Consider the following 25412-nt stretch of genomic DNA (forward strand, 5'->3'; position numbering starts at 1 on the left):
TTCACAATTAAGAATCAGGCCTCTTATTTTCTTACAAGATTGTAATCTCTGGTGGCTCAGCCAATTAAAGAAAATGTTGATTTCATAAATGTAAGAAGGGAGCAGCATTGCCTCATTCTCGTTATACCTTCAAGGGCACAGTTGTGTGAACAAATGTTATCAGTATCACTAAATGAAATAGGATTGGCCAGTGGAGTAATTATGTTCCCCTTCCCCCACCGTCCCTTCCTCCTCATATGACCTGGAATCCTGGCAGTACACAAACTACTTTCTGCTTTTGGGCTCACTGGCCAGCAAGAGGTGTCTAACTTCAGCTTCAAGGTCAGTTTAACTAACTCTTCTTGCGTTTTTGTTCTCCACAAACAGTGGCATTTAAAATGGGGAGGTTTATTAAAAATGAATTCAAAGCACCATGCATGATGGTGTAATTTGACTATAATTTACTGATTTGCATAACTACTCAGACAGCAATGACAGCAAACTGTGTCAGCCCATTATGCGGCTGCTTCAAATGGTGACACTTAAGTAGCACTTTAAATAAACAAAAATTAAAATCTGGCAGAATCATAACATTTCTACGGTCACCCTGCAGAGAAACCACCTTAAATTGTCTGTAAATGTCTGGAGTTAGCTAGAAATGTCTTTATTTACACATTAGATACAAGTTTTCTTGCTATATGGTGCAGCAGACCAGCTTCTTAGAGGTGATCAATATCCACAACTCACTGGCTTGCGTGGGAGTGTTTGGGACTCAGCATCTCTCCAGAAAAGACCCTATGGGTCTGATCTTCTGTTGGTCACCCTCAATGGAACTATGCCAGTTTATACCAATGAGCATCTATCACAGAATGGTGTGGGGTTTTTTGGACTGTTCAACATTCTTTACCATCTTTCCCCTTCTCCTCCTTCTTTCAGTGTAAGCTGATTTTTGAATTCCTTTAAAAAGATTAGATTTTATACAGGTTCATGGATCAATGGAGTTATGAAGAGAGAGAAATGCAATCCTGGCCTCTTCATTCATGATGATGCGTATTAAAGTTAAAAGCGAAATTAGAAATATGGTGGTTGATTTCTGGAGACTTGTTTTAAACCAACTCTGTCTGAAAGGTTAACCAGCCCATTAATGTGAATGGGAAAAATTCCCAATAACTTCAGTTGGCTTTGGATCAGGCTTTGTATGACACAAGTGAAGTGTTATCAGGTAACAGAATTTTGTTCTTTTTGAACCCCATTTTTTATCACTTATGAGGGTCTATTTACTGCAATAGCATCATTATCAAGAACAGCTGGTTAACAGTTTGAGTTCCATGTATGTAGCTACATCATGATTCAATTATCGGAAAAAGCATAGCTTGAGTAATGTCACATTTTAGCTTTCTAAAGACTGAAAGGTCAAGCATGGCCACATACTGACATTTTATTCAAATCTGCTCTATTGTTTGCTATTTAAAATATGAATATATACATTATCTGTGTGAACTTTTAGCTATGGCTCTGTGATGCCTTTCAAATGTCAGTCAGGATCACATGGTGTGGTAGTTAATACCAGCTGTGACTGGGCTCCAGTATTTAATCTAGTTCTATTTCTAGAAACATCACTTTTCCTGTCTGCAGCCCTTCTAGTTTTATCTCCTTTGGAAAAAAACATGTGCTTCCTAATATAAACTATAAATATAAGAGAACCAGAAATTTGTCCTCAGCTACATTAATACCTGACTAAGAAAATAGTGCTCATAAATGACTACTTCTTTAGCAATTAACTCTCTAGCTTCTTTAGTCCTCTAAAGAGAACTCAGTTTATTTTGGGGGGGGGGGGGGGATGAATTAGTAGTGACTGCAAGATACTTCAGCTTAAAGGATAAAGTGGTTTGTACTTTTAGAATCACAATTTGAATCTCCTCTGAAATTTTCAGAGGCGTGAATATAATGGTTTCACCTCCCTGCAGATCACAAACTCACTGTCCATAATCTGACACCTTTAGAATAGATTGAAAGAGCCTGCTGCTAAAAAGTCAACTGTCCTGGAAAACCCTGCCAAAAAAGAAAGTGATTGCTATAGGTCAGATGTGAAACTGCTGATGAAAGTAGCATGGGGAATTTTTGCATGTGTGGATTCCTACAGACTTTATATACATTTTGTAAAAGATCTGATTGACAGTTTTCAAACATTAATATTAGAGATGGACCCAAACTATAAAACCTAATCTTTGGAGAAGTTCAGATCTTTAAGCTTTAAAAGAGTGTCTCCATATTTATACCTGTGTAAATGAGAGCAGGGTTGGTTTGTTTTAAGGCCTTTAAGTAAACATTCTTCTCCTTCATAGTAGTCCTAAATGCAGCTAACTATGTCACGTCCTCCCTAAATGTAATGAAGAATCCTTGGAGCTGGTTCCTAGTGGGTACTACCAGAATTTCTTCAGTGGCTTCAGTAATTTGTCAAAATGGGATTTGATCATTTAACATTGCATGCAGTACAGCTGATTTTTCTAGTATTCAAATAACATTTTTAAAAAAAATATGGACTCCAGAAGTTGAGCAAAGCTCCTTTAGGAGAGACTACAGAAAAGCTGTAACCTCAAAGCTCATGGTCTTCTAGGTAGCTGCTGTCAATTCCCTGGGGGTTTCAGGTTATCTCCTGGTTAAGAATCATTGCTCTAGAAAAGGTAGTTCCAAATTGGCTCTGAGGTTTGATTACCCTTGTCTTGTGTGAAGGGATAGTGTAATGGAAGAATAGTGACAACTGCATTTAGTTTTGAAGAAAGCTGTGAAATGTATGTACAGACTCAGAACTCTATGCTATGTTTAAGCAGTATGGCTCCATTGCACTGTTACACTTATTCCCACACAATTAACTACTTTGTGGTGGAAATAGCTGTTCAATATAAGTTTACTCTACAACTCATTGTATATTGTGGATCGTTGATCAGACTGAAGAACCCTCCTGCAAGAAGTGTACCTAGCATCAGTTGCTCTGCTGGGTGCTCTTCTAGTCTACAGCAGAGACTGATACTACTTTTGCCTTCAAGTGTTACCACAAGTGAAAATGACCTTGGGAGTTGTGTCTAGTCCTGAAGGTGTTTTTGTGCCAGTGGCAAATCTCACTCTCCAGACTCTTGAGTGTATTCCTGACTTTGCCAGTGGCCCAGGAGCTTGGGTAAGTCTCAGTCTTTCTGAGTCAAGTCCTGTGGTGATATAAAAGGCTTGCTCAAAGGCATCAGCCAATGTAGCCATCTACGCTACAGATTTTACAGAGTTATCCCACAGGCAACTTTTTACATTGATCCCACTGCTCAAGAACATTTCTTGAATATATGCACTGACCATCAATTAGTCATAATTTTCTACTCCTTTTCCTTGTACCCATATTCTTATTAGGTCACATCTTATAAACAGTCCCTTTATGACTCATGCCAGCACTCCTTTTAAGATTTCTAAATTTCACCCTACACATTTCAGGAGTAATTTGGAACTTTTGTTAAACAGCTTTCTTAAATTCAGAATATATCAAAGCTTCCCAAATTGGCTTTCATGAAATACATTCTGAGCTTTACCAGACAGTTTTGCAATCAGTGTGGGGACTCTTTCCTCAGGAATCTTATGAATTTCACCTAGCTTTTCAAAAGTGGTGAAGTACTCTCTTCAGTGCAGTCTCTTTGTATGCAGGACACACCTTGTCCCACCAGAGGGTTCTTTGAGTGGAGGGAGATGTTGGTGAGTTTGGGATCTTTCCATGTTTTTCTAACCGTTACAGGTTGTAGTTCCTCTCCTCCTCCTCAGCCTCTGTTTCTCAGCTCCATGGCTCTCTTATGGGTGACTTCTTCAGCTTCCCATGCAGCAGCTGCTTCTTTCAGTCTCATTTTTGGCTGCCACATCTGATACTGGTATTTGCGCTCTTTTCTGCTGCCCCCAATCTGGCCAGCTCTAACTTTGCAGTTGTGTCACGGCCGCTCATTTTTATGCTGTACTATTTCTATTTCCCTCACCTGAAATAAGGTGGTGGCTGGAGACAGTCACATGTGAGACTCACTTAAAATCACTGTACCAGGACTCCAAGTGTAAACTGCACTTAAAATAACAAATTGTGCATCTATCCAGCTCACTGTGCCGATGTGACCTTGCCCAGGGTATAATCTGGACTGTTTGAACAGCTGTGGCCCTTCAATTCTCCAACCTGGAGGGGGAGGTGCCTTTTATACTACTTCGCTGTGAGAGCAACCACTCCTGGTCTGCTCGCTCTCAGCCTCCCTCTTGTAAACGACTCCCAGCTATAATGCATGAGTGCTTAGGCTAGCCACTCTTGAGTTACACTGCAGACCAACACCAGCAAATTCTCAGTCCCAGACTTTCCCCCAGAAATGTGCATCTTGTACTGCCCAGCCCTCTCTTGGACAATACAAGCTGACATAAAGCCTGTCATTTTATTAACAGGATTTGTGCATGTAATTTTTTATCTCAATAGTTTGCCAAACACTTCAATTCCAACACACACTGGGTTAGATAAAACAAGTTTATTTAACTACAGAAAGATAAAGTGATTACAAGTAATGAGGCATAAAAGTTAGAATTGGTTACAAGAAAATAAAAGGTTTCAGAGTAGCAGCCGTGTTAGTCTGTATCCGCAAAAAGAAAAGGAGGACTTGTGGCACCTTAGAGACTAACAAATTTGAGCATAAGCTTTCATGAGCTACAGCTCACTTCATCGGATGCATTGATAAATAAAAGTAAATGCAACTAATAACTAAATGAGAAGTGAATTCAAAGCAAAAGTCTCTCACCACATGCTTCAGCAGTCCTACTGGTTGAATTCCTTTCAGACAGGATCCCTCCCTCAGTCCAAAGCTGTTTCTTTGTTTCTGAGGTATTGTAGTGGCTGGGGGTAGAGAGAAAGGAAGGAAAACATGGGGCATGTATTCCCCATTATATTTTTTTCCTTTTCTTTGAGAATCATCTCCAGCTGGGATTCAAGAGATAGAAAGTCTGTGGGGATGGGAATTTCCAGCTGTTTCTTTGAGAAGATATAAATTTTTTGCTCACACCCTCTTTCCTATCAAAGAATGGCCCTTAACCAGGCAATGGTCCATTTGATTTTGTTGACCCCTAGCTGAGGCATCAGTTGGCCTTTTGTCTGAGGAACTGTTTTGTGGCTGCTTTTCTAAAGTTGGAACACGTTTCAGTAATGTCATACGGTAAAATTTTATAACTTTACATAAAATGTTGCCACACATTTTGCCAGGACAATAATGCTCAGCAAATTATGAGTTTTCAAATGATACTTCAAAAAGTATACTTTATACAAAATCTATCATAGTCTTGTAAAAGAGGTGAACCTAGGGCTATAGACTGTCATGGTAATATATATATTTGGTGCTTTAAAAGGCTAATTTAACAAAGCTGAAACAGTTATGAGACAAATCAACAAGAGAATTTAAACAGAAAAAAAAATTAACAAATAGGAACTGTTCAAGAACATCTTACTAAATGCCCAAAAAGCAAAAATCCTACAATCAAGAAAGAAGACTTCCCTTTAAAAAAAATAAATAAATAAAATAAAAGCCTGGCTTGGAGGGGAAATGAAAGCATCTGTCTTTTTAATAATAAATGTAGAAAAAGGAAATTGATAGCACCAAATAAAAATTAGGAGCTAGGAATTGTAGGAAATTGATAAGGATAGCAAAAGGCCACACTGAGATATTTATAGCCAGCAGAGTTAAAGACGACAAAGAAATTTCTTAAGTAAATTAGGAACAAAAGGAACCCTCACAATTGTATTGGTCCATTATTAGATGGAAATGGTAGAACTGTCAATAATAAGGCAGAAGAGTTTAATAAATACTTCTGTCTGAATTTGGGCCAGATTTATTTAAGTTTTGGAACACTGGGAAGTTCCAGAAGAAATGACTCTTCAGTGTAGAAGACACAGTGTAACACAATCCAAATGGATAGAAATTGAAGCTAGATAAATTCAAACTACAAATAAGGTGTAAATAGTTAGCAGTGCAGGTAATTAACCATTGGAATAACTCACCAAGGGGTTGTAGTGGATTCTCCATCCCTGGAAACATTTATGTTAAGATTGGATGTTTTTTCTAAAAGCTATGCTCTAATTCAACCACAGCTATTGAACCTGAAGCAGGAATTAATTCAGGGAAGTCCTATTGACTGTGTTATGCAGAAGGTCAGATTAGATGATCATAATTGTCCCTTCTGGCCATCAAATCTAAAGAAAAACATATGCTTCCTCTCCTCTTTAGTTACAGTCCACCAAACTCCTAGACCTCTATGAAAAAAACAGCTCCTTTACCCATGTGAGTATGGGAAAGGGCCATACTGTTGGAAAAAGACTTACACCTGCCCAGTTTCCTGATAACCTAATGAGCACAGATAAACTGCATCAGCTTGACCATCTGATGGGACACCTTGCCTGATTGGCTGAGGAAGCTAGCAGGCTCGCTCGTAAGCCCAGCAGCAGTTCACTGGTTTAGATATAAAGTTCTATCTATATGACCAACAGATAATATAGTGAAAAATTACAAACTCTTAAATGGGATATTTGATGACCAGCTGAATTAACTTACTTAAAACTATTTCTGGAACATCCTGGGAAGTGGATAAGAAAATGGTGATAACGCTGTACAGAGTGCTCATTAGACCAATTATTGAGTATGAATGCCAGGTATTTGGACTGGCAGGAAACAGAAAGCTGAGAAAACTAGACTATATCCAAGCACAGGCATTGCGTATTGTATGTGGTACCTTCATTCCTATACGTCTGTGTGTACTACTAATAGGAGCAGGTGAAATGCCTATCAGAACGAGGCTCCTAGAGTAACCTTTTGGGCCAAAGCATGAGGTAATAGTGAAGATGACCATCTGATTTTAGGGAATTAAGTGGAAGCCAGGTAGGACAAAAAAATCAAAATTCTCAATGTAAGTAGGGTACAGAAGGGGATAAAGGATCTTAATAAAAAGAAAGGATTGAAAGAGACCAAAATCTATAGCTCTGGGAAAATACTCTTATCACTGGAAACCATCCACTCTGAGATAGACAAGGAATTGCATAATGAAATAACTAAAAGGAGAAGACTGATAAATGTATAAGATATAGCAAATAAATATCTTTGTGATAAGTGGGAACACTACTGCCAAATATGGCTTCAAAGAGGAAGGAGCAGGAAGAGTAGGAACAGCTTTCTGCATGCCTTCACTTGGACTCAAGAAAGCCATAAGGCAATAACTAACTTTTGTATCCATCTTTCCTGCTACCTCAGCCTAATTATGCTAGCACTAAACTGGGCTTTAGATGTGTGGACAGCTGCTGTGTCCATCCCATCTGACTCCTTAGAAAGTACAGTACATGCTAGTTGGAGTTTTTTGAAGATATTAACAGAAGTGAATAACTTCAAACGTACGTCACAATCACACAATTCCCGTCTAGTGCCTAAGTCCTCAACTGATTTTGTATGTGTAGCTCAGAGCATAAGGATGGCCATAGTGGGTCAGACCAATGGTCCATCTAGCCCAGGAGCTTGTGTTCCAACAGTGGCCAATGCCAAATACTTCAGAGGGAATGAACAGAACCAGGCAATTATCGAGTGATCAGTCCCCTGTCGTCCTGTCCCAGCATCTGGCAGTCAGAAGCTTATGTATACCCAGAGCATGGGATTGCAACCCTGACCATCTTGGCTAATAGCCAATGATGGACCTATCCTCCATAAACTTATCTAATTCCTTTTTGAATCCCGTTATAGTTTTGGCCTTCACAGCATCTCCTGGCACTGAGTTTCACAAGCTCACTGTGTGTTGTGTGCAGATACTTTTCTTTGGTTTGTTTTAAACCTGCTGCCAAATAATTTCATTGGAAGACCCCCTGGGTCTTGTGTTATATGAAGGCATAAAGAACACTTCTTTATTCACTTTCTCCACACAATTCATAATTTTATAGTCTTCTATCATATGCGCCCCCCGGTTACTTGTCTCTTTTCCAGGATGAATCGTCCATCTTTTTAATCCCTCCTCATATGGAAGCTGTTCCATACCCCTAATCATTTTTTGTTGCCCTTCTCTGTATTATTTCCGTATCTTTTTTGAGATGGGGTGACCAGAATTGCATGCAGTATTCAAGATGTGGGTGCATGAGGGATTTATATCATGGCATTTTATCATCTGTCCCTTTCCTAACGGTTCCTAACATTCTGTTAGCTTTTTTGACTGACGCTGAACATTGAATGGATGTTTTCAGAGAACTATCCACAATGACGCCAAGATCTCTTTCTTGAATGGGAACAGCTAATTAAGACCCCATCATTTTATATGTATAGTTGAGACTATGTTTTCCAATATGCATTACTTTGCATTTATCACCACTGAATTTCATCCGACATTTTGTTGTCCAGTCATCCAGTTCTGTGAGATCCCTTTGTTACTCTTTACGGTGTGCTTTAGACCAGTAGGTCTCAATCAGGGGTACACGTACGTGTGGGGGTACACAGAGGTCTTCCAGGGGATACATCAACTGATCTAGATATTTGCAACTCATATAGATACAGGCTACATAAAAAGCACTAGTGAAGTCAGTATAAACTAAAATTCCATACAAACAATTACTTGTTTATACTGCTCTATATACCATACACTGAAATGTATGCACAATATTTATATTCCAATTGTTTTATTTTTATTATATGGTAAAAATGAGAGAGGCAGCTATTTTTCAGTAACAGTGTGCTGTGCCACTTTTGTATTTTTGTGTCTGATTTTGTAAGCAAGTAGTTTTTAAGTGAGGTGAAACTTGGGGGTACACAAGACAAATCGGACTCCTGAAAGGGGTACAGCAGTCTGGAAAGGCTGAGGGCCCACTACATTAGGCTTAACTACCTTGAGTAAGTTCGTATCATCTGCAAACTTTGTCGCCGCTCCGTTTACCCCTCTGTCAAGATAATTTATGAATATGTTGACCAGCACTGCTTGCAGTACTGACCCCTGTCTCTTGTGTTACGGGAAGGAGTAAATAACACTTCCCTACTCCCCTTAGTTGTCTCTTTTCTAGGCCGTACAGTCCCAGTCTTTTTAATCTCTCCTCATAGGGAAGCTGTTCCATACCATTGATCATTTTTGTTGCCCTTCTCTGTACCTTTATATAGTAGCATTATGATATTTTCTGTCTTATTCTCTCTCCCTTTCCTAATGGTTTATAACACTCTGTTAGCTTTATTGACTGCCATTGCACACTGAGTGGATGTTTTCAGAGAACTATCTGCAATGACTTCAAGAGCTCTTTCTTGAGTAATAACAGCTAATTCAGAACTCCTCATTTTGTATGTGAAGTTGGGATTATGTTTTCCAATGTGCATTACTTTGCATTTATCAACATTGAATTTCATCTGCCATTTTGTTGCCCAGTCACCCAATTTTGTGAGAGTCCTTTGTAATCCTTTGCAGTCTGCTTAGGACTTAACTATCTTGAGTAATTTGGTATCATCTGCAAACTTTTCCACCTCACTGTACATCCCTTTTTCTAGATCATTTATAAATATGTTGAACAGCACTGGTCCCAGAACAAACCCCTGGGGGGACACCGCAATTTACCTCTCTCCATTGTGAAAACTGACCATTTATTCCTACCCTTTGTTTCTGTATTTTAACCAGTTACTGATTCGTAACCATGATTGCTTATTTTGTTTAAGAGCCTTTGTGAGGGACCTTGTCAAAGGCTTTCTGAAAGTCCAAGATTTCTTTAAGATTGGCCATTATCTTTGAAAACTCGTGGCGAACGGGGGAAGTCCCGCATGACTGGAAAAAGGCTAATGTAGTGCCAATCTTTAAAAAAGGGAAGAAGGAGGATCCTGGGAACTACAGGCCAGTCAGCCTCACCTCAGTCCCCGGAAAAATCATGGAGCAGGTCCTCAAAGAATCAATCCTGAAGCACTTACATGAGAGGAAAGTGATCAGGAACAGTCAGCATGGATTCACCAAGGGAAGGTCATGCCTGACTAATCTAATCGCCTTCTATGATGAGATTACTGGTTCTGTGGATGAAGGGAAAGCAGTGGATGTATTGTTTCTTGACTTTAGCAAAGCTTTTGACACGGTCTCCCACAAGTATTCTTGTCAGCAAGTTAAAGAAGTATGGGCTGGATGATTGCACTATAAGGTGGGTAGAAAGTTGGCTAGATTGTCGGGCTCAACGGGTAGTGATCGATGGCTCCATGTCTAATTGGCAGCCGGTGTCAAGTGGAGTGCCCCAGGGGTCGGTCCTGGGGCCGGTTTTGTTCAATATCTTCATAAATGATCTGGAGGATGGTGTGGATTGCACTCTCAGCAAATTTGCGGATGATACTAAACTGGGAGGAGTGGTAGATACGTTGGAGGGCAGGGATAGGATACAGAGGGACCTAGACAAATTGGAGGATTGGGCCAAAAGAAATCTGATGAGGTTCAATAAGGATAAGTGCAGGGTCCTGCACTTAGGACGGAAGAACCCAATGCACAGCTACAGACTAGGGACCGAATGGGTAGGCAGCAGTTCTGCGGAAAAGGACCTAGGGGTGACAGTGGATGAGAAGCTGGATATGAGTCAGCAGTGTGCCCTTGTTGCCAAGAAGGCCAATGGCATTTTGGGATGTATAAGTAGGGGCATAGCGAGCAGATCGAGGGACGTGATCGTCCCCCTCTATTTGACATTGGTGAGGCCTCATCTGGAGTACTGTGTCCAGTTTTGGGCCCCACACTACAAGAAGGATGTGGATAAATTGGAGAGAGTCCAGCGAAGGGCAACAAAAATGATTAGGGGTCTGGAACACATGACTTATGAGGAGAGGCTGAGGGAACTGGGATTGTTTAGTCTGCAGAAGAGAAGAATGAGGGGGGATTTGATAGCTGCTTTCAACTACCTGAGAGGTGGTTCCAGAGAGGATGGTTCTAGACTATTCTCAGTGGTAGAAAAGGACAGGACAAGGAGTAATGGTCTCAAGTTGCAGTGGGGGAGGTTTAGGTTGGATATTAGGAAAAACTTTTTCACTAGGAGGGTGGGGAAACACTGGAATGCGTTACCTAGGGAGGTGGTAGAATCTCCTTCCTTAGAAGTTTTTAAGGTCAGGCTTGACAAAGCCCTGGCTGGGATGATTTAATTGGGGATTGGTCCTGCGTTGAGCAGGGGGTTGGACTAGATGACCTCCTGAGGTCCCTTCCAACCCTGATATTCTATGATTCTAAGTACACTATATCCACTGGATCACCCTATCTACATGATTCTTGACCCCCTTAAAGAATTCCAATAGATTGGTGAGGTATAATTTCCCTTCAAAAAGTCATGTTGACTCTTCCCCAACAAATCATGTTCATCTATGTGTCTGATAATTCTCTTCTTTACTATAGTTTTCAATCAATTTGCCTGGTACTGAAGTTAGGTTTACCTAACTTATCCTGTACTTGCCAGGATCGCCTCTGGAGCCTTTTTTAAAAAAGTGGTGTCACATTAGCTATCATCCAATCATGTGGTACAGAAGCTGATTTAAACAATAGGTTACAAACCGCAGTTAGTAGTTCTGCAATTTCATATCTGAGTTCCTTCAGAACTCTTGGGTGAATACCATCTGGTCCTGGTGACTTATTACTGTTTAATTTATCAATTTGTTCCAAACTTCTTCTGTTGACACCTTGGTCTGGGATAGTTCCTCAGATTTGTCACCCAAAAAGAATGGCACAGTGTGGTAATCTCCCTCGCATTCTCTGTAGTAAAGCCCAATTCAAAGAATTCATTTAGCTTCTCTTCAATGGTCTTTCTTCCATGAGTGCTCCTTTAGCACCTCGATAGTCCAGGGGCCCCATGGATCATTTGGCAGGCTTCCTGCTTCTGATGAACTTTTAATAAAAACTGCTGTTAGTTGTTGTGCCTTTTGCTACTTTAAATTCTTTTTTGGTCTGCCTAATAATACTTTTACACTTGACATGCGAGAGTTTATGCTTCTTTCTATTTTCCTCACTAGGATTTGACTTCCAATTTTTACAGGATGCCTTTCTGTCTCTAACTGCCTCATTTATTCTGTTTAGCCATGGTGGTAGGTTTTTTTTTTTGGTCCTCTTACTTTCTATATTTTTTTTTTAATTTGTGGGATAATTTTAGTTTGAGCCTCTATTATGGTGTGTTTAGACAGTTTCCATGAGCTTGCACGCATTTCATTCTGCTGACCATTCCATTTAATTTCCATTTAACTAGCTTCCTTATTTTTGTGTAGTTCCCTTTCTTGAAGTTAAATGTTACAGTGGCGGGCGTCTTTGGTATTTTCCACCCTCGCACAAAGGTGTTAAATCTAATTACATATGGTCATTATTACCAAGCGGTTCAGCTATAGAACACATTGTGATTGGTTGGCAGATATAAACCACAACGTTAGTAATGTCCTAGTACTGCAAATAGTGACTTTCTTAATGGAATGGTGTTATTATTTGTTGTGCACGCTACATCTCTGGAAAGGGCTTCAAGGTGAAAAAATATGCAGTCAATCAATTGCTCCTGGAACAAAGCATAGGACTTCTATGTCACATCCTATTAATATAAGGAATTGATGGAATGTGAAAACAGCTATCAACATAGTGCATCCTTGCCAGCAGAAATCATGTGAGATAGCTAAATATGATGGCCTGCCTAATGTCATTACCATTATCTGTTACTGGTGGAATAACTGTAGCCAATACAGACAATACCCTGGTTATTCTTGAAGGACTCATATTATATTATTGTGTCTCCTTCTGTCCTCTACACATACAAGGCACATCACTCCTCCAGTCTGATCAAATACACCGAATGTATTTGTCCCTTGCTGAAGTGACAGCACAGTACACAGAAGTCAGAAGCATCCCCAGAACTCTCAGTCCCCAGGTTAGGAGATGACTTCGGTGTGCTTTAAATGCCTGATCCAACACCACTTGGAATCAGCAGAAATACTCCCATTGATTTCAGTGGGCTTTGGATCAGGTTTTTAGTTTCTAGGACAGGGTGTGAGTCCAGTGAAACACTGGAATGCGTTACCTAGGGAGGTGGTAGAATCTCCTTCCTTAGAGGTTTTTAAGGTCAGGCTTGACAAAGCCCTGGCTGGGATGATTTAACTGGGAATTGGTACTGCTTTGAGCAGGGGGTTGGACTAGATGACCTTCTGGGGTCCCTTCCAACCCTGATATTCTATGATTCTATGATTCATCTGCCTGCTCATCAGTGAAGAGAGACTGACAATATCTGTAAAATGGGGATATTATTAGTGCCATCGCTCACAAGACTGTTGTGAAAATAAATTCATTGCTTGTGAGTTATTTAGATACAACAAGAGTGAGTTCCACAGAGAAGCCCATGAGGAAATTAATATTTCCATATTCAATGCAGAGTTTGGATGGTGTGTTGTAACTAAGGCATACGGCCACATGCTGAATGATGAGGACAGAAAGGAGTAGAAAAAACCCATTGTATCATAAACTGCTTATTTGATTCTAATTTATGATAAAACATTCCACCACTGATGAGATTTTTTCCCTTCTGACATGCATTAAGGACCAGTTCTGCAAAGCATACTCATGCAAATAAACTCTTTGACTTTAGTGGGACCATTGAAAAATTGCTCATGTGAGTAAGAGTTGCGGGATCAAGCCAACAGGGAAAGTTCTGACACATGGGCATTTTCTTAATCAATATGTATTTTTAATCGTTTAAATAATGTGAATTCTGTAACATTTTCTATGGCATGGTTTCAGGGTAATCTAAGATCATCAGAATCAGTTCCTTATGGCTGATCATGTCAAAATCAGAGGGGTAGCCGTGTTAGTCTGGATCTGTAAAAGTGGCAGAGAGTCCTGTGGCACCTTATAGACTAACAGACGTATTGGAGCATAAGCTTTCGGATGCATCCGACAAAGTGGGTATTCACCCACAAAAGCTTATGCTCCAATATGTCTGTTAGTCTATAAGGTGCCACAGGACTCTTGGCCGCTTTTATATGTAAAGAGCATCATTTTGAAATGTGGTCTTTTCCCAGTACTCTGTTTTTGGACAAATTTTTACCATTGAGCAAAGAAGAAAATATTGAATCCTCTTTCAGTTGATATATCAGAGTCTCTCTCCTTCTAAGTGACAAAACCCTATTTTATATCATGCGTGTACTCAGGAAGTAGAGGAGACAGCTAAGACTTTTATTAGTTTTAAAATGCCCTTTGATACTGCCAAGTATGCATCAGTATAGAATATTGGAAAGTTGGTGTCAAACTATTTGATCTAGACACAGGACATAAAACAAATCTGCCTTCAAACCTGTAAAGAAGTATGCAAGAATCATGCAAACTCAAAAACAAAACACAAGGGCATGAAAATCTACCAAAAAGATTCAAACCCAATGAAAAGGCAGACATACTAGGTCATCATCATCATTAGACATGAATGGAAAGGGAAGTGAGGTTCTTGACCATGATCTGATTAACCCCAGGGCTTCAGGATGGTGTTCCAAAATGAAAGCATTGTTTTCACTGAACAGATATCAAATGTTCTGAGGTGTCTTGCTAACCTCTTTAAATCCCTGAAATAAAAAAGGATTAAGGAATGATTAAACAGAAGAAATATATCCTTGAGAACACTGAAAAGGGTAACTGAAGGATTGCACACTGAGAAGATTCATGATTGATTATTGTCCTTCCACGCCTAACTTCATGTTTTCTTACAACCCACTTTATAGGTATTGAACACCCTTCCAAGCCAGATTTGTCAGACCTCCATCCACCTTATACTCATGGGGTGAAATCCTGTCCTCATGTAACTCGGTGGAAGTTTTGCCAGGCCTGGATTTCACTCTTCAACCTTCTCTGAGGCCCACAATCACAAACAGAACAAATCAAATCCATTCAACAATATTATTCAAGTTATTTCCCTCTTCTGAGTCCCCTAGCACATACCATGTTCTCTATCTGCCTTGTAGATTGCCAGCGCTCTGGTACTGTAGCTGTACCGCTCTGAACACTTTGATGAGACACAATTAGTAATAATCGACTCTGTGTGAGCTCCTAAAAATATTGTGAGATTAATTAAACCCTCTTGGGCCTGATTCTCATTTACACCTAGGCTATGCTCCTGCAGTGGAAGGGAACCTTGAAGTGGATGCAGATTACACTCGCACTCACTTTAAGGCTCCTTTATGCTGTTAGATCAGTGAAAATGCAAATGAGAATCAAGCTCCTTTTCTTGAAGATGTAAAAGACTTCGTTTCTTGAGAGGCAGCAGACTCTGGAGGAACTAGATCAAGTCTGACAGTCAGGAACTCCTGGGTTCTAATGTGGGTTCTGCTGTGGACTCACTGTGTGGCCTAAGTCACTCTACCTTTTTTCTCCATTGGTAAAGTGGAGCTAATAGTATCTACATATCTACCTCCAATGTGTAGTGTGACTTTAGGTCTTTGCAGCACTTTGGAAAATACAAGTGCTAAGTATTATTATTGATGATGACCCAATGTGTTAAAAATGTATTAGCCTTAGACCCAGTCTTGCACTCATTTATATTAATGGCAAAATGTTCCTTGACTTCAATGGGCAATTTATTTGGCAGAAATAACTTGTTCTTGCCAATAGACGTTAATTAAATTCCTATCTATTAAGAATTCTCTGGTAGCCAGTTATTTCCAAGTGCATTTTAATGAGGAAATCAGGTGGGGAAGAAGCACAATTTTTACTGGACTGCTTAAAAATATCCTTATGCAGAAGTAAGAATTTGTTGTGTAAATACAGAAACCTTCTGGGGTGTCTTAAGGAGGTTGGTATCAAGGATCTGATCTGTGAGCCATTTAAGTAACTGGGATTCATTTTATCCTAATTTATCCACAGGACTATTTTTACAAAACGCAAGGTAACTCACAGAATCACAGGATAAGAGAAATTTAAGCATCACTTACAAGTCCGCTTTATTTCTTGCAATTTCTTATGTACCTCTACGAACAAAAAATCTCTGTAAATAACTCTGGAGATCAAATGAGAGAGGTGAGGGTGAGAAAAATTCCCAGTTGTATCCTTCATAGGATAAAAGACTTATCAGATCTCAGCTCACTGGGTACTTCAGATTTATATAATTATTTATACAGTGCACCTAAGTGTGCTAGGCACTTATAGCCCTGGGTCTTTGCAGAGAATATGGCTGTCATGTGGAGTTATTTTCTATATGTCTATATTTTCACTTCTCATGAACATATGGTGGATTAAAGTCTATCAAAAATTTCCTGTGCATCTATCACTAAAAGTAATGACAGAAGCCCCAGTCCTTGGATCTGGCTAAGCTGTGCTTGGCTTAGTACATGTGGGGATAGGGAGATTTTGGCAATCTATGATTTCCTTTGATCCCTGTTTCAGTTAGAACAGCCTCAAGGGACTCACCAGCTGGCCAGTTAAGACAGGTGTAAGGTTGCTTTATGCCACCAGTGCAATGCAGAGCAGCCCTAATGTGGCCAAGGATCCAGCCAGGAGATTTGGGGGATTTATTTGGCAGTGTTTAAATAAAACTATGAAGGATGTTTGTGGATTTTATCAGATGAATGTCTGTCCCTGTCAAAAAAAAAAAAAAAACTTCTCTGACTAGTTGTAAATGATTTTGGGAGAAGTGATTTTAACTCAATTGCTTCCGGCATCCTGTTGTGTTTTGAAATCTGCATTACAGACCCAGTGTGCAGGCCCTTACAGTACTTATTTGGGCAATTCTTATTTCCTTGAGTAGTCCCATTGATTTCTGTGGGAATATTTATCTGAGTAAGGGATTGCAAGGTCAGGCTTTAATATTTTTTTCCGAAAGCAGACACTTGTTTTTGTGTGTCGCTACGATACCGGTTACAGACCATGCCTGTCTTATATTGTGTATCATTCATCCATCACAAGAGACTATAAAGCTCCATTTATGCAGTGTTACATAAATGGTAATAATTAATAATATTTCAAACAGAATCTAAACCTCCTTGATATTTCAGTCTCATTTTCGGGTACACATTATTTGCAATGATTTGTCTGCTATGTCTAACTTTGACATTATAACCTTTCCATGTGTCATGAACAGATATCACCATGTAACTATATTACTGCTATGAAGCAAGCTAAAGAATTGAATTATGACCCTAAAAGCCTCAAAACAGTTAATATAAATATGAGAGATGGCTGGGTTTAGAATGTTGTGTTCAATATTGCACTGAACAGATCCAATGATTTTTCAAGTCTATCAAAGGTTTATGTACAGAAATAGAGTAAATGCTACCAATCCTTCCTCTAGGCACTACTGCAATACACATTAATAATAATAATAATAAATTGCCTTTTTTATTGAATTACTGTATGTTCCAGTTGTGAGAGTGAGCATTTATTTGGCATTTTCAGCATATTTGAACTTTAAGTTCAAATAGCCATCAAGTACGGTTTCATATAGGGTTATTTTGCCTTCTAGAAGCCTTAATATAGAAGAAGAATGACTAGCACATTTTCTCGTCTCCTGGCTGGCCACAAAACTGCTGTGCTCTTTGCAACAGTTAGCACAGGGGCCTTAACCACCGGATACCTATTGAATCATCAGAATGTGAGAGCAGGATCTCATGAAAGACGAAAACTCTTTCCTCCAAGGTAAGTCATTTGGATTAAACCTTCCACTGAGCACCCAGCCCAAGTAGCTGCTGATGCTGTCTGTGGGACTAAGAGAGAAGGAATTGTCCCCCAGCAAACTGCAGAGCAGCTACAGAAGTCACCATGGCCCAAATGTGGCACCTATGCATGTGGGAAGGGAGGAGAAGAGGAAGGGAAGATCCTTGTAAGTTCAAAGTCGGAGAACAGGATCTCTTACTAGTAACCCTGGTTTTAGATAGATTCAAAATAGCATGAACAATAGTCTTCAAAACCAGGAAGTGTAGACATGTGCAAATGTAAAAAACAAAACCACACACACAAAGATTGTCAAACCTCAAATAAAGTTCAGTTTTGGTTCACATTTCAGGCAAAGGTTCAGGATGGTCCTCATTAACTTATCAGTCATCTAATTCCTAGGATTCAGAGGGGTAGTTGGAGTCTGTTTTTGGAGTTTTTTTGTTGTAGTATTGCCACTTTACAGACCTCAAAGTGGCAATACTACAAAAAAACCCTTCAAAAACAGACTCCAGGGAGAGACTGCTGAATTGGAATTACTTTGCAAACTGGACACCATTAACTTAGGCTTGAATAGAGACTGGGAGTGGATGGGTCACTACACAAAGTAAAACTATTTCCCCATGCTTATTTTTCCCCCCTACGGTTACTCAACCTTCTTGTCAACTGTTGGAAATGGGCCATTCTGATTATCACTACAAAAGGTTATTTTTCTCCTGTTGATAATAACTCACTTTAACTGATCACTCTCGTTATAGTGGGTATGGCAACACCCATTTTTTTCATGTTCTCTGTGTGTGTGTGTATCTTCCTACTGTATTTTCCACTGCATGCGTCTGATGAAGTGGGTTTTAGCCCACGAAACCTTATGCTCAAATAAATTTGTTAGTCTCTAAAGTGCCACAAGTCCTCCTCGTTGTTTTTGCTAATTCCTAGGAGTAACTGTTTGCTCAGCCAACTATCTGTGTAGACTCTACTGGAGGGAAGTTTTTTATATTTTTATGTACAAATGATAAGGTGTTGGCCATGGTAAATACACGGAAGAGACACAACTGCTCTGCCTGAAATATTCCCACAGCAGCTATAAACTGATTGACTGAGCATAGAAGCTAAATACATCCCTGATCGGACTAGGTTGACCTCACTAGACTTGTATTAGCTTGAATTTGGTCCTATTTTTGAAAAATGACAATATGGGCCAGTTTGTGATCCCCTTATTCATACTGAATAGTACCATATTTCACAAATAGGCCCAGTGAGGTTGCTGAGATTCCTGTTAGAGCAAGGTGCTACTAAACCAGGATAAAGATGTCACAGTCTGACCCATTTAAAAGTATTACCAATGCTTTGTCAAAGGACGTAGCAACATCTTCACAGAGCCATAACTAGGGCATTTTTGCAGGTGGGGCAAGTAAACATATTTGCACCCACTACCTTTTTTCCCCACTTCATTTCTCTGCCCCATTTTCCCACCCCTATGGCTTTGTGCCCTGGGCAGCTGCCCAGCTCACCCTGCCCTGGTTACGACCCTGCCACTTCACATGCTAAGAGCTGAAGATTTCTTTACTGATGGATTATAATACTATACAGCTTTCTTTAAATAATAAGATAATTAAAACAACTCAGAACTAGTATAAAAGGGCTAGATTTTCTGCAGGTATAAATCAGAATAGCTCCACAGAGTGACACTTATTTACACTAGCTGGGGATCTGGTCCACTAACTTTACTTGTACTTCAAGTTTTATCAAAAGCGTAACCAAATGAATTCCGAACATTGTTCATGTTCCTCCTATCTGTGCTAGTGCTTCCCACTTCCATTGTAAATATCTTTATGTACTGCTAATGTAACTGGCAGCCAGTGCAGACTGGGGGTGGTGGTGGTAAGAGCTTGTATGCTTTTGTTTCCTTTCTACATTTTAATGCCGTGCATGTATCAAGCACCAGGCGTGCTTTTAAACTCTCTGCTATTTACCTCAAGCTTCCTGATCCACTGCAGAGAATAATATCCATCAATGCGTGGTAGAATGACACAACTTTAGTTTAAGAGAGGGAAACAAGCAGACCAAGTAAGCACTCTTTCTGTCCCCTCTCCTTCTGATACGTTCGTAACCTGGCAAAAAGAACCAAGAATTACAGTTTGTTACCATGTTAAATGTATTTGTCTTTTTCACCCCTCAGTGCAGATTATCCTGATCTCCGCAAACATAACAACTGCATGGCTGAATGTCTCTCACCAGCAATATATGCTAAATTAAGGGACAAGATGACTCCAAATGGTTATACCCTGGACCAGTGTATCCAAACTGGCGTTGACAATCCTGGCCATCCTTTCATTAAAACTGTGGGCATGGTCGCTGGTGATGAAGAATCTTATGAGGTGAAACATTTTTACTACGCTGTAATGGTTAGTTTGTACATTATACTTCATGAGCGCTTGTTAGGACAGCACAGATCTTTCATGAGAAGTGCACTTTTAAGGTAAATAGCACACCAGAGTGTGTGTAAACCACAAACCATATGGGTAATACTGGTGTTTTCTCAACAGGAGGTACAATGAACAGGAAACATCATTAAAAGAGCCATCTATAATGTTATCCAGGGTAATGAAGTGTGGGCTCACAGGAATAATATTTTATTTGCTTGCAAAAGCTACACTCCCTCCTGCTGTTAAATTCAGTTTGTGGCAAGACTGTGTGGAAACATGTCACCAAACTGAAATGATGTGGAAATTATACTTTAAACAATCAAACATGGTAGAAGTGAGAAGAAATTTTCTTCTGAAATATGTGAGATGCTTGACAGCTAGACACTAGGCCTTTAGGGGCATGACAAGTACCAAAGATAGAAACATAGGATTAGGCTATTTTAATTCTGAAATAAGAAGTTTGAGACCTGGAAAAAACTGGCTCATTGTTATAACACTTTTCCAGATATTTAACATTAAAGCCCTTGCCTATATTACGCTAGAATTTTTATTATTCGTTCTCTTAATAGTAACAGCCAACATCCCAAATACTGGGATGCTAAGGATGGGGTTATGATACAGGTGACTCTGTTTCATCGGGCTTGGAGCTGTGACTGAGCCTCTTCTGTGGAAAGTGTAGATATCGTCTTCAGTACTCAGTCATCAATATGCATACACATCAGACCAAAACCTATACAAAAACCGCTTCAGTCCATCCAGCCAAACTAAAAAAATACAACAGAGCTCTAATTCTCCACTCAGAGGAGGTGGGGTGGGGCCGGGCAGGAGAAACTAATTGCAGCTAAAGTTAACCACCTTAGAGCTCAATACTCAGGTATTATCAGCCTTACAATTCTCAGGGGAAGGATGGGAGCCAAGTCAATTGACCATTATTTCTCTCCTCTTTTCCCAACATTCCTCTACTAGCCCCCCTCCCTAAATCCTTCCCCTGCCCCACCCTGTTTAAACTGCTGATCTCATTCACCTACTGTTTTGAAATAAGGTGAATATTCTATCAAAGCACTACAAGTTAGAGAGGCAATGGAGTCTAATGGATAGGGCCCTGGATTGGACTGGATCTCAAGACACCTGGGTTCTATTCCTGGCTCTGCCACAGACCTGCTTTGAAAATCACTTTTTGCCTCAGTTTCACCATGCACCCTTTGTCTGATTTTATTTAAATTGTAAACTCTTTGAAGCAGGGATTCTCTCTTACACAGACATACTATGTTGCTTAAGACTCCAGTCTTCACCGGAACCACTAGCTGCTACTGTAATACAATCAAATAGTAACAATAATAATAATAATAATAATAACTGATTATACCAGTTTTAGACTAGCAGAATTCTGCTGATTTCAGGAGAGTTCTGATTTATTCTAGTTTAAGAGAAAGGAGAATCAGGCCCCATGTATCAGGCCCCATGTATCTTCTGATGATCTCTTGAGAGCAATTTTGCTCCAAAACCTCAAGCTGGCTATCAGAGCAGTTAGAATCAAGAAGAAACATGAGTATACAATTATGAGATGTTAGATGAGAGTGTAACACACATCCCTAGAAGGATCAGTATCACTGGAGACTGAACCCAGGATCTCTGGATCACAAAGCATGAGCATCTCCTGGCTGAGCTAAAAGACCCTTTCTTGTCAGCACACCAGCTTTAGCAGACTCATCAGCCTCTCTGTGGTCCAGCCACTGCAGTGGGACAGAGATCCACGCTGTGTAACCATGGATTACAAGAGGTAAGGAAAATGGTGTTGAAAATACTCAATGCTGGATTAATATGCCTTTAACTCCACAGGTATTTGCTGAGATTTTTGACCCAGTTATTAAAGTGAGACACAATGGCTATGACCCTTATGTAATGAAGCATCACACTGACCTGGATGCATCCAAGGTAGGATCAAATTTTGAATCCTTAATCCTTCAGCTTCCTATCATGGAATGATATGCTATTTCATAGTTCAAAAAATGTTCCCAGTGCCAAAGAAAATGAGCATAGGGATAACAAAGCTGTGATGTCACGATGACTGCGCTTAGCAATGCTTTATTCCCCCTTCCCAAGCAACTTTTTGTGTAAAACATGGCACATGTAGAAAAGGATGAGACTGGATTAAATGATGCCTGATTCTGTCCCCTGTCCCTCTTATGCAAGGCCCTGTGTAATAGGTGGCACATTACATGATCCTTCCCTTCCTTAATGTCCAGGCAGAACAGCATCCCTTCTATTATTTATTTAAATCTTAAACCCAATTTATTTGTGGGCTGATCCCAAATTTTAAAATTTCAATGTGCTAAAGATTTTAGTTCTGGCCAGAGTAAATGAATTTTAGAACTGGAGGTATGGTGGCTGGGTAGGGGACAATTGTAGCTTTTGGCACCTGAAGAGTCAGGGGAAGTGGTTTCAAGTGCTTTGGTAAATAGGAGTCCGTTCTGAGGGTTTTGGTCAGGAGCTGGCATGTATTCCTCTCCCGCCCATACACACTTTGGGCATGGGCAGAGGTGACTTTAAATGTCTTCCTGGAAGCACGGCTGCTGCTGGGCTTCAGCCTGGGCTTGCTGCTGTTGTTATCACTCGTTCATAATTTGCAAAAAGACCTATTGAGCTAACTCTGCTGGTTTTTCTGTTGTTCCACCAGTCATTTTGGGACCTCTTCCATTTTTCTCTGCGCATACAGTGTTCAATGCCACCCTGACAACACATGTAAGCAGGTAGCATTCCCACCCTGTTCCAAACAGACAGCTGCATGGTGCTGAGCACCTCTATTTGGTTCTATATCGGTTTTTATACTACACTTACCACTGTAGTGTCTGACTGCTACTTTGACCCCAATCTAGCAAAGCGCTATGGGACTATTCTTACTTAAGTTAAGCATGTACTTAAGTGTTTTGCTGGATCAGGATCAGAGTACTGTGCACTTTGCAGGATGGAGCCCAGAGTGCACGCACACACTAAATATGATCTAAATTTACCCTGGGATTTCCTTTATTGTTGTCTTAGTTAACAAGAAATATAAGCATCATCTTGGGCTTGGCTGTTTCTAAGCAACTTCTGCCCTTGTCCCTAGTTCTCTGTCTTTCAGGGAGCTATTGAAACAATGTAATATATCTGGCTTGGAGTTAAGAGGACCCACCTGGTCTATTGCCACAGTGAGTCAGCAAAAGCACTCTGGATCTCCATGCATAGTGCTAGAACCTGACACCCTGATGCATCTGTCTGTTGCATTTCTGAGAACCCAATATTAGTTGTAATCATTTGGCTGAAGAGAACATATGAAGGGACATTCTTTTCATAGAAAGGCAGATTTTAAACTTACTATATGTAAAATGGGGCACTATGTGTAGATTTTCATTTCTTTCATTAGATTACCCAAGGTCAGTTTGATGAGCGCTATGTCCTATCATCACGTGTACGTACTGGTCGCAGTATCCGGGGTCTCAGCCTTCCCCCTGCCTGCTCCAGGGCAGAGAGAAGAGAAGTAGAAAATGTTGTGGTCACTGCTTTGGCTGGGCTCAAAGGAGACCTTGCTGGAAAGTATTATAGCCTGACCAATATGTCTGAGAAGGATCAACAGCAGCTTATTGATGTAAGTACAAATTCCAATCTGGAGTCTTAGAAGATTTTCATTAATGTATATCATTTAATCACATTTATTTTTATTGCTGTCTTTCTCTCTCATGCATACTTTCCTGCTTACGTAATGAAGATACTTAGTTATAACAGTATTCCTGTAGTTAATGGTCAGTATGAATTTCTATTATAAATCCCAATTGTATTGGCTAAAATATTGGCTTGGGCTAAAACTTTATACACACAAGTTGTATTCCAGGAGTGAATTTTTGCATCAAATTAAAATTCTATAAATATGGCTACAGTCACCACGTTGGTCAATGGTAGCTGAAATCTTGTGGGTCAGTTTCCGGTTTGGAGCAGAAATTAGTGCAGAATCAGTATTTTTAGTGCTATTTGTTTATTTACAAAATGTCCACTAGTCCTGTTTTCCTGAACTGTGATAGGCACAAACACCATGCAGGCAACATAAGTCCCAATCCTACAATCACTAAAACATGTGATTTAAGGATTTGCATGGAGGAAGCATAAAGATTTTGGTCATGGATTTTTGTCATATCAACATGTTGCTGTATTCAGATGATTTGAGAGATAAAGGTTTGCAAGTGCATTACTGGCATAACAGGTAATAAGAATGTATTGGGTAAACTATTTTAAAAATCCACAAGATAATCAATAATATTTTAAAGTCCTTAAATATGCATTTTTGTGAGCCCCAAACAATGATTATATCCTATCAGCTGTATTTAAAGAACATTAGTCCATAAAATAATAACCAAAATTAAAGTATTAATTAAAGTAAAATTAGTGTAACTACCATTAATGCTGCTACTTGGTATCACATTCAGATTCAGTCCAAAGGAACTGTTAAATCAGCACAAAACCGAAAGAATGGGTTAAGCGTTTATTTCATAGAACCATAGAAATAAGGGCTGGAAGGGACTTCAAGGGGTTATTTAGTCTATCTCCCTGTGCTGAGGCAGAGTTAAGTATCCCTAGACCATCCCTGAGAGGTGTTTGTCTAACCATTTTTAAAAACTTCCTGTAACAGGGATTCAACCTCCCTAGGTAACCTGTTCCAGTGTTCAACTATATAGCTAGAAAGTTTTTGCTAATATCCACCTAAATTTCCCCTGCTGCAAGCTAAACTGATTTCTTCTGTTCAGCAGCTCCCTGGGGAAGGATCATTTCTTCTGTTAACTTAAGCATAGAAGGGAATGGTAGTAGAGAAAAGCATTTCATCCATAGCTGATTCATGCTAGTTCCATCTGTCTGCTGGTACCTACAGGGGAAACTGGTACTGGGTACAGGTTGCACTAGGAGAGAGAAGGGGAAAACACAACAGAAGCAGAAGTGTACAGTTCTTCTGGTCTAATGGAAACGCAGTTTCATCATTCAGGTAATAGGTATGATCAAGAAATGACTCTACTAAGGCCCTGCTCCTGCAATGTAAGATAAACAAACAGAAGGACCCTGCACCTTCCTGGGTTCACTTTTAGTTCAGTGGGGCTCCATGCTGGCACCAGCAGGAGTCCAACAGGTAGAGGGGCCTAAAATCCAAAATGGAGAAAAGAGTAAAGCTTACTCCCCTGTCTACATCATCTTATTTATACTGGACATCCTTCCTCCTCACCCTGCATCAGACCCTAGATACGTCATTTAAAAAAACAATTGACATAATGGTCATTGAGGCTATGAGAGCTAAATACATTCCCTTGTTCATAACCTTCCGCAACGAATGTGAAA

At 39.9% G+C, this 25412-nt stretch overlaps 1 protein-coding gene across 1 annotated transcript in view; it reads left to right on the plus strand.

Annotated features, from left to right (window-relative positions):
- The first annotated feature begins 255 nt into the window (after positions 1-255).
- CKMT2 (creatine kinase, mitochondrial 2) overlaps positions 256-25412 on the plus strand; it is a 35466-nt gene continuing 10309 nt past the window's right edge. The window contains exons 1-5 of the mRNA XM_073344382.1: positions 256-321; positions 17444-17616; positions 19811-20009; positions 21897-21992; positions 23461-23682. Of these exons, the coding sequence (XP_073200483.1) occupies positions 17465-17616; positions 19811-20009; positions 21897-21992; positions 23461-23682 (669 nt within the window). The 5' untranslated portion in view covers positions 256-321; positions 17444-17464. The remainder of the gene's footprint in view (positions 322-17443; positions 17617-19810; positions 20010-21896; positions 21993-23460; positions 23683-25412) is intronic.

The sequence above is a fragment of the Lepidochelys kempii genome, chromosome 5 (assembly GCF_965140265.1).
Source record: "Lepidochelys kempii isolate rLepKem1 chromosome 5, rLepKem1.hap2, whole genome shotgun sequence".
NCBI classification, from domain to species: Eukaryota; Metazoa; Chordata; order Testudines; family Cheloniidae; genus Lepidochelys; species Lepidochelys kempii.